The sequence below is a fragment of the Solanum dulcamara genome, chromosome 7 (assembly GCF_947179165.1).
Source record: "Solanum dulcamara chromosome 7, daSolDulc1.2, whole genome shotgun sequence".
NCBI lineage: Eukaryota > Viridiplantae > Streptophyta > Magnoliopsida > Solanales > Solanaceae > Solanum > Solanum dulcamara.
Window position 1 is genome coordinate 3,602,904 of NC_077243.1, and position 10,925 is coordinate 3,613,828.

General features: G+C 30.5%; 1 protein-coding gene across 1 annotated transcript; it reads right to left on the minus strand.

Moving 5' to 3' along the window:
- Positions 1 to 305: 305 nt before the first annotated feature.
- On the minus strand, positions 306 to 3,247 carry LOC129896773 (cysteine-rich receptor-like protein kinase 43). The gene is made up of 5 exons (XM_055972735.1): positions 2,881 to 3,247; positions 1,908 to 2,118; positions 1,591 to 1,828; positions 1,284 to 1,434; positions 306 to 888 (listed from the first exon to the last, which is right to left on the minus strand). Exons 1-5 carry the CDS (start codon positions 3,097 to 3,099, stop codon positions 493 to 495), a joined length of 1,215 nt encoding a protein of 404 aa, XP_055828710.1. The 5' UTR covers positions 3,100 to 3,247; the 3' UTR covers positions 306 to 492.
- Positions 3,248 to 10,925: the final 7,678 nt, after the last annotated feature.

Sequence of the window (10,925 nt, forward strand, 5' to 3'; positions counted from 1 at the left end):
TCATGTGAATTCATAGAACTTGCTCTACATCCGCCTTTGAATTCGGTGTACTTATTTATCTCCAACATATGCAAAACAATTAACATGGATTACTGATTCCATACCCAATATTATAATCTTATACTCTGCAACCTTACAAGAATCCAGACTTGAAAGAGAACGCCAGATGCCTGGTCCCTGGCATCGATAAGCTAACAAAATAATATGGTCCTGAAAATTATTCTGACTAGTCTTTTAGTATTTCAAACGACTGCAGGAACGAGAGAACAAGAGAAAATTCTGTATGCTAATTTTTTGTCCTGAAGTAGACGACCACTGAGGGAAAGACACCCTTTAATGAAAGCTTTGAAAGTGATAAACAGAAAACGTTAGGAACAAATTTTACATACAGTAAACTCACGCACACATATGGTGATCTAAACAATGTTGGTAAATACAAAATAAGAAAAGGGTTAATGACAAATTGGTTAGAAATTTACAATACAAATGGGGTTACCTACCTTCGTTTATAGAAGAACATGAGATTGAATTTCTAGAAAAATCCTCAACTAAACTACTGCCTCCGGAAGCCCTAGTAGTACTAGTAGCATTTGTGACGCCAGTTAATGTACTACTAGCATTAGTAGTATTTTTGGTAGAGGCACTAGAACTATCAGTTGTCCATCTGCTTATACGGCCTTGCGTTGCAGGTTTCCCAGGTCTTGGTAGAGTAAATGAATCACTTGAAAGCGTGAGATTAACAGAGTTCATATCTGGTCTATCTGAAACAGTAGATTGACAGCACAGTAATCCCAACTGAATACACATTGCTGCTTCATCAGCATCATAGTTTTGTAGGCTGGAATCAACCAGCTCCAAAGTCCTACTTTCTTGAAACAGCCTCCATGCCTGTAAAACGAGAGGAGTAAACTTGTCAAAAGCAAGACAGCAGGAAGTGGATAGATGGTAAAATATCAGACGCCGTTCTATACTTTTTCAGGAATGAAACATGAAATGTTTGCTGGCTTCAGCCATTTTATCCTGATAATGTGCAGCACTGAATGAGAATTGATTAGTAGTTGGACAAACTGTGCTCTAAGATGTACTGCTTTAGAGGAATCCCATGACAGCAAGTTCGTATTTTGATAAAAAAAGTGTTGAATATCTGATTTCCAAGCCACGTCATCTTAGTATTAGTGATATTGATCAAGTATAAAATAAATTCAAACTCATGAAGTAAAGTAATGCAAAATCATACACATGCTTAAAAACTCATATATTGAAGTTTTTGGACTGGAACTTACATAGCTTAAGAGGTCAGCCTTATGAGGACCAAGCAGCCCATCACTGTTCTTCCTTCCACTCACGATTTCCAATACCAAAACACCAAAGCTAAACACATCTGCCTTAACAGACAAATAACCATGCAATGCATACTCCGGAGCCATATAACCACTGCATTCAGTATAAACAGCTCAGATCGATGCCAATTAGTATAAGGGGGAGCCATAGCACTGAAAGTACAAGGGGATCGAGGAGAAATGGGAGCCAAGGAATCCATTTTTCCCTTTTGGTGTTCAAAACAATACAAGGAAACAAAATAATACTCACTATGTACCAGAGATTTTAAATGTATTTACATGAGTGCCATCCTCTGGAAACAGCCTAGCCAGACCGAAGTCTGAGATCTTTGGATTTAATTGCTCGTCCAGCAATATATTACCGGCCTTAATGTCTCTATGTATGATTCTTACAGGGGCTTCTTCATGCAAATAGAGAAGGCCTCTTGCAATACCAGTAACTATTTGGAATCTCTTCGTCCAATCCAAAGATGGAGACTTCTCCTTAGCTGAAAAATCACACTTCATTAATTTTTCCTGACCTGATGGTATTAAAGAAATTCTTGACATCATGAGTGTTTATTTTACCAAAGAGGAAGCAGTCAAGGCTTTTATTTGGCAGATACTCATACACAAGCATCTTTGCAGGTCCTTCTATGCAACATCCGAACAAAACTACCAGATTTTTGTGCTGAATTTTCAATAATAGTTTCACCTCATTAGTAAATTCTTTTATTCCCTGTCTTGAATCTACGGATAACTTCTTTACAGCAACTTCCTGACCATTTGGCATCAGTCCCTATGAAAAAAGTTAATGAAAACAAAATCAAGATAGACTTCGGATTTCCTCATTGAACTAAACAACTATAGCAACCATATGGAGTTCAGTAGGTCACACAGCTGTGTTAATTATTAACTGGAGTCTTGGAATTTTTATTTTTTTTGTTTTGACGAACGGATGAGATTAGAATGCTTTCTGATGTATGAAAACTTGCTAGTTATTAATGAATAGTACTTACAGGTTCAGTTCCTAAGTAACAGGAGTCGGTGACGGTACTAATGGAGAATTTGCATAGCATAACTTAAAGGATATGTTCTAACTTCTAAATAAACAACAATCTTAAGAGGAAAGCTTACAATATACGCTAGTTAGTAATTTTTAAATACATACGAGTAATAATACGAAAAAAGAATATATCATTATACTTATTAAATTCAAATATATGTTCTGAATAGATAACAATTACAAGAGGAAAGCTTAAAGGAAGTATATTCAAATTTGAGATAATTTAATAAGTGAACCTCACATTGCTTTTCTAAACATTAAACAAATCTTATATTGTGCAGCTTCTAATAGTTTCAAAACCATTTAATACAGACAATAGTAGAACAAAATGAAAATGTATGGATTCATGAATAGGAGAATCGGAGTCACAATAGGAATATTAATGCAAAATGTAGCAATTATGCAACCAAACAAGACCAATTATTCCCCTAGCTACTTGGTTACTCTGTTCAGTACCTAATTGGAATATCTTTTTAAAGGCAGTCCGGTATGTACCTTGTAAACGGGTCCAAACCCACCGTGACCAAGCTGATTAAGATCGGAGAAGAAGTTAGTAGCAATTTGCAAAGCGCGGAGCTCATAGAACAAATCAAACGACTCTTCTCCATTGTCATCGGCTTCGTCTCCGCCGCGGCGTTTCAGACGTTTCTCGAAACAACTGCAGAAACTGGAGAGGAATCCCATAGAAAGCAGTAACACCAAGGAAGAATGCATCTAGCTGTGAGAAAAGTTAAAACCACTTCTTTTTTTCCCAAATTAACTCGATTTGGGCACTAATAAAGATGCGTGTTGAATAAGTACTTATAAAGGTCGTAGGTAATCCGGGGGGCTTACAGCCGGCTGCGGCCAGGTCTTGTACGTTTCCAGCAAAAAAATGACCAAAAAGGAACACATGCATTCTTATACGTATAGTATTTGAATGGTTTAATACATAAATATACTTTTTTTAACTTGACTTCAAGTGGTATATATGTCCTTCTATTTTGATGTGTATAAATAGATATTTAAATTTATATAAAATTAAACAAATAACACAAGTATTTTATATGGCATAATATACGTAGAACGTCATATATGACACAAAATTGTCATATAAGATAAATGTATCTATTTGTTCAAGTTTTGAATAATTAAAGTGTTTATTTGTGCACTAACAAAGTTAGAGATGTACCTGCCAATTAAAGTCAAGTTAAGGATATATTTATGTACTATACCTATTTGAATTATTTATTTACTCATGACAAAGCATTTTCAGCCCCCAACTCTAATACTAATTGTCAATCTAATATAATCTTAGACCTTTAAAAATTGAATGAAACATATCCAAATGGAGGGAAATTATAACGGAGGGAAGCCAAATACACAATAAAGGCAATAAGATAGTGTTATTTGAAAATTAAACACATATGGAAACACCGTAAGAAGGTTATTATTGTAATTAGGGGTGTTCACGGGTTGGTTTATGTCGGTTATTGGTGAAAATCAAATCAAACCAATTTAATCGATTTTAAAATTATTAAAATCAAACTAAATCAATTAAAATATACATACATTGATTTGGTTGTTATCGGTTTCGATTTGGTTTGATTTGGCTATTCGGTTATTAATCATACACAAAAAGAAAAGAAACTATTCATTGAAAAGAGAAGAAAAGACAATAATTCATTCAAAAAAAATAAATTGTCTTCATTCCATTTTGAATCTTATAATTCTTATACCAAAACTTTAATTATTTTTAACTTTCTATTATATTGTTAGCTAATCCAATGTACTAAACATTACAAACTTACTGAATAATGCATAAGTTAATGATATAGTTTTACAAATAAAAGACGCATCATATCATATTATTTTAAATTAGCGTGTTGTATTTTTTGTATAAAAAAATATTCATAAAAAATAATATGTTATTTATATATAATTATAAAATAATATGTATATAATTTATCGATTCGATTTGATTATTTCTTCAATTTTTTTAAACAAAATAAAAATCAAATCAAATATTATTGATTTTTAAAAATGTAAAATCAAACCAAATAAAAAATTGATTTATTTAATTAATTTGATTTAATTTTTTGATTTGAATCAATTTTTACCAAATCGTGAACCTAATTGTAATAAACATTGATTAAGAAGCAAAGTCATTGGAGCAGTTGAAGATTTGAAGTATTGCCTTTAATTATACGTACGGGGAAAGTAATTAGTCGTTGAAGACTTCTAGTCAACACGTGCCCCATTTGACGAAATAACTTTTTCATCTTTTAGTATTTTTTACTAATTTTCTACAAGATAAATAATCATATAAATAAGATTTTATTTTGTAATAGGATTGACGCATTCTTCATTTATTATTGGCGGAATGACCTCAAAGATATTTGGATTTGGCTCAATTTATCAGTTGAACTCTCATACTTAATAGTTTGTCAACTGAACTCTTAAATTCATTAGAACACAACATTTCAAACCCCTCAGATCATTGACCGATTTATGTGGTGCTGGGTTGGATAAACTCGTGAAAGCACGCGTTTTAAAGCGAATACATACATAATTTTACATTAAAATTATTTTTAAAAATAATAATTAATTTTAATTTTTTTTTAAAAAAAAAACATATTCTTCAACCATCCCCACTCCCACCCCCACCCTCACGCCCAACTTTCTTCTTCTTCAACCCAGCCTCATTCGCACCGAATCTTCAAAATTCTTCTCCTCCGGTCCTTTTCTTCTTTGAATTCATCCATCACACCCATTCTCCTCCTCATCTTCTTCTTCCTCCTCAACTCTTTTGCTACAAATCAACATTCCATCCCATAGCCCCTTGTTCGCCACCCCCTTACCTCTCTAGTTTTTAGTTTTTTAGATTTTAAAAATATTGGTATCATTGTTTTTGTTAGTTAGTTTCAAAGAAGAGGTGTGTGTGGATTAACATGAAGGTGATGATGGGTATTGAAAATTTTAAACTTCATGGATGAATTTGAAAAAGTTTAAAGAACAATAAATGAGTCTTGTAAATTTGTGAAATTAATTTAAAAATGTGATTGACTCATTGGGTTTGTGTTGGTAAACTCATAGTCGAATTTTCAAGTCAAATGGGAAGAATTTCACCTATTTGGCATGAATTTGATGTTCAATTTTGTGAGTAATATGAAGAAGATGACTATTTGTATTTTTCAGAAATGTAAAAGTGGCCTATTTGATTTTTTATTTTTTTTAAATATAATTTCTTATGTGTCATTAAAAATGACGTGGAATATCATGTGGAGTCGAGTGTATTACACGCACAATGATCGGATGAGAAAAGGGTTTGAAATATTGTGTTTTAATGGATTTAAGGATTCAGTTGACAAACTGCTAAGTAGGAGGGTTCAGCTGACAAATGGAGCCAAAAATAGAGGTCTCCAAGGTCATTCCGCCTTTATTATTTCTATACGAATGATTGATACTTCCTCTATTCCATATTAGCTGAATTTGTGAGGTAATGCACACATATTAAGAAAAATATTCAATGACATAATTTGAACTATACTTTCTACTATTGTTATTTGTAAAATCATAAATATATCTTTGCAAGTAGTGTGATTTATCTCTTAGAAAATATGAAAAGAAAATATGAAATTTCAATAAATGAAAGAGCAAATATGAAAAAAGTTTCAAACATCCATCTTGAACTTTGAACAATGAAAAATCTCTCTAAAATTCAATTAATATGAAATAAAGAGAGTAGTCAATAAAAGTGAATAATCTCTTACTAAATAGAACTCTCTTTCTATATATATATGAAATAATCTCTTTATAAAAATAAAATTGTGTATACACTGTTCTTACTAAATTACACTTGTGAAATATATTGAATTGATTATGGTCAATCAGAGTTACAAATGGGAAAAATAGTCAAGTTGTATGTAACTTTACATGCTCCCATGGGATGACTTTATTTTGTAAAAGTTGGGTATTAGTTCAACGCATCAGTCCAGAAGGCAGAAAGTATGGGGACCTATATATTCGACTTGAAAATTGAGGGACTTATTAATTTTGTTTGTTTTGCTATTCTGTTGCTCCTTTCTATTTCAAATTATAAATATAAATATTTTGGTTTGGCTTTGAAGTTTGAGTTAAAATTTACTGTATTTATTGAAAATAAAATCAGATTTCTTTTTTTTTCTTTCGTACAATCAGTGGCGGATCCAGAATATAAAGGCAGTGGGTGCTTCATTTTTTAACATAAAATTATTACCGTTTACTTAATATAAGTGTAAGAACTTTTTGAACATAATCATGAAAAATGTTAATGAGAGAGCTATGTTTAATATTATCATCACAAAAGGAGACTTTGAGTTACAAATTATGAAGACTTAGACGATTTTTTGTGTTTTGAAATTAAAATGAATAATAATAGTAACATTGCTTACATTTGTGAATATCTTACACTTTACATAGTGAATTTTTATACGTTTTATAAATGTATAAAAATTACTTGTTATGTAGTTTGAAATTTGGATGAGAAAATTTGCGATTCTATGAAAAAAAAAAGGATTATAAAGTTCGAAAAATTAGAACATGTACTCACTCAGTCACTCTCAATGATTTTCTCATATTTTGAAATTAAAATAAGGCGGAATGATCTAGGAGACCATTGTACTTGACTCTACTTGTCAGTTGGATCCTCCTACTCACCAATTTGATAACTGAACCCTTAAACATATTGAAACACAATGTTTTAAACTCTTTTTATGTATGAGCGCATGTACTACAATCGAGTACACATCAGTTTTCACGTCATTAAAAATTGCCACATAGGAAATTATATGTTGAAAGCCTAAAAAAACCTATCCACCTCAGCTCTTTGTTGAATAAAAAATTAAACAAGAAAGGATCTTGGTGGGACGGTTCTTTTTTAATTAATTTTTTTTCTTTCCTTTGCATCTGTGAATGAATATGAAGAATCTGGTTGGCACCAATTTATGAATCCTCTATTTTCATGTATTTTTGGTGGTTAATTATGATTAGAGCTTGTTACTAGATAACTGAGTGGAGCATTCAATTGATTAAAGCTTCATAGTTCGATTGCAACTCAATTTGCTTTTAAAATATTTTTCATGTTTTTTAATTCTATATACCTATTCATTGTTTTTAGATCTGGATATATATATATTAGTGCAATAGTTAGTTTTAAAGGAGTGTAAAAGTCATTACTTTTTATTTAGTGTAATGGGTTCTAATGAAGTCGCCTCCAATTCTCGTGTATGTCAGATTTAGGATTTAACAATTTTTAGTAATTATTGTGTGATTTTTGCAGAGTTTTCTTCTTCTTTTTTGTGTGTTTGATAAAATAGAAAAAATTCTAAAAAACATTCTGGATATTTAATGAGATTGGAGAATTTTTTGTTTTTTTGGAGTGTTTAATGAAATTGGAGAAAGCTTAAATCTTTTCTTGTGTGTTTGATGAAAATGAAGGAAAATTCAATATTTGTTCAGGTGTTTGATGAAATTGCAAAGATCCATTTTTTTTTGGTGTTTGATGAAATCGAAGGGAGATTGCTATAAGAAAGACTACTGAAATTTATGGGTATGATCAGAAGATTAAGAAGGAGAAAGAAAATTTTGTGGAGACAGAATATTTCTGAGGAAAAAATGAGTAAAAGTCCAAAAGGAGCTTAAAGTTTGACTAACAATGGTGTAGGAATAATTGGGGAAGAAGATGATTGTTAGAAAGGTTAAAAGTGGTTGTCATTGCTTTTTCACAAGGCCTCGCGCGCCTAAAATATGTGTATCCGACGCACTTTCACAAAAATACCATAAAGGATGACAAGTCAGAAAAAGGGGTTTAAAATATTGAATTTCAACAAGTTTAAGGATTTAGTTGGCAAAGTGGTGAGTAAGAGGATCCAACTAACAAATGAAGCCAAGTAAAATGGCCTCTCATGTCATTTTGCCTTAAAATAAATAACAATTATTACTAATTCTAAACTTCTAGTTACGAAGTCTTAAGAAGGGCATTTTGAATGCTGAATTTCTTTCTTTGATAAGTCGTTGTGGAGATGTGATCCCATGATCTATGGGACGACTAGAGCCTCATCACCCAGTTACTAACCAACAAGCTACATCTAATAATTCTACACTGGGTGCTTAGTAATTTATTATATAGGTTTGTAATTATTTTTTATATACCTATATGCATGTTACGTCGGGGTCAATGAGCACCCACGAAGCTCTATGTGGGTCCGCCTATGCGTACAATACACTATAAAAAGTATCATTGAGATGCGAGAATTGTGGGGATAATAAACATTCCTCGCTTCCAATTCTAAGATTGTGAGTTTGAGTTATCAATGCAGTAAAAAGATAAGAGCTTTTAGAAAGGAATAAAAGTTTTTAAAAAAACCACATTGAGAATATCAAAGTAGGATCGACGGTATGTTGTTTATTTAATCTAAATTGTATGTATGAACTGGTCCTTTATTAAAAAATTATATGTAATTTTGACGTTGTTAGTTAAGAAAATTAAAGAAGAAGAATTGACAACTTCGAATTTGAAACGTTATTAGTATAGTCTAGTATAATTAATCGTAATTGGGAGGATAAAATCCAATTCTAAGATTGTGAGTTTGAGTTATCAATGCAGTAAAAAGATAAGAGCTTTTAGAAAGGAATAAAAGTTTTTAAAAAAACCACATTGAGAATATCAAAGTAGGATCGACGGTATGTTGTTTATTTAATCTAAATTGTATGTATGAACTGGTCCTTTATTAAAAAATTATATGTAATTTTGACGTTGTTAGTTAAGAAAATTAAAGAAGAAGAATTGACAACTTCGAATTTGAAACGTTATTAGTATAGTCTAGTATAATTAATCGTAATTGGGAGGATAAAATCCAATTCTAAGATTGTGAGTTTGAGTTATCAATGCAGTAAAAAGATAAGAGCTTTTAGAAAGGAATAAAAGTTTTTAAAAAAACCACATTGAGAATATCAAAGTAGGATCGACGGTATGTTGTTTATTTAATCTAAATTGTATGTATGAACTGGTCCTTTATTAAAAAATTATATGTAATTTTGACGTTGTTAGTTAAGAAAATTAAAGAAGAAGAATTGACAACTTCGAATTTGAAACGTTATTAGTATAGTCTAGTATAATTAATCGTAATTGGGAGGATAAAACATGGATTAATTGAAGCTAGAAAAGTTCTAGAAAATTGCTAAATATTAGTGCATTTTATTTTCACTCAATAAACTAGTCTATCATTAATCAAAATCGCATGCTTGACCCAAAAAAAAAGAAAAAACAATCATTCTCTTTCTTCAACTTTATTTTCTGAGATTAGTAATTATTTTCTCCGTTCCATTTTAATTGTCATGATAAAATTTTGTACAATTCTTAAAAAAATATTAATTAAGAGTGTTATTTAACTAATATATTCCTTATTAATTTTTTAATCGGGAGGATAAAACATGGATTATTAATTGAAACTAGAAAAGTTCTAGAAAATTGCTAAATATTAGTGCATTTTATTTTCACTCAATAAACTAGTCTATCATTAATTAAAATCGCATGCTTGACCAAAAAAAAAATAATCATTCTCTTTCTTCAACTTTATTTTCTGAGATTAGTAACTATTTCCTCCGTTCCATTTTAGTTGTCATAATTAGATTTTGCACAATTCTTAAGAAAATATTAATTAAGAGTGTTATTTGACTAATATATCCCTTATTAATTTTTTAATCTTTATCTATTTAAGTGCCTCTTAATTCTAGAATAATTAATGTCAAGGGTAAAGTTGGAAAAATATAATTAATTATTTCTTGATTATTTAAATTGACAACTATTTTGGGATAGCTATTTTTAATATACATGACAACTAATATGAGACGGAGAAAGTATTACTGTATAATTTTCATTTTCCTTTTTTTTTTTCTAGTTAACATCTTAACATAGGCAAAACGCATAGAGCAATTAGTAACCGTCTTAATTTACATTTTAACGTTAAAAGTACATGCGATTGGCATTTGTAGGGGCGGTTAAATTTAGATTTGTACCAAAATTTTTTACATGGGAGCAAAGTGTTTCTCAATAATGACGACTTTATATCTAACAGAATCATATTCTGACTTCTAATTAAAAATAAAGAATAAGTATGTACTTATCACTGTATCACAATTATTATTGGTTGCATTTGTAAGTGTTGATGTTTGAGAATGCACCCCAATGGGCTTTGTGGATCTTTATTTCTTTTTAGGTACTCCATATGGTTTAATTAGTGTATTTTAATTTGATTGAACACATACTTTTAAAAAGTATTTTTTTTTGTCTATTTTGTAATTTTAAATAAAAGAGGTGTGTGACGTATTAATCTATTTTTAAATTTTGTTATTTCAAATATATCATATAGGATATTGGATTTATGAAGTTACTAAATAAAGAAAGTAACAGGAGTATTCTTTAAAACAAACTAAAAGATCAAAACTAAAACACAGATTCAAATGAAAGGTAGTCAACATTATATTCATGAGAACATTTTTAGTCGTAGAATTTGTCAAAC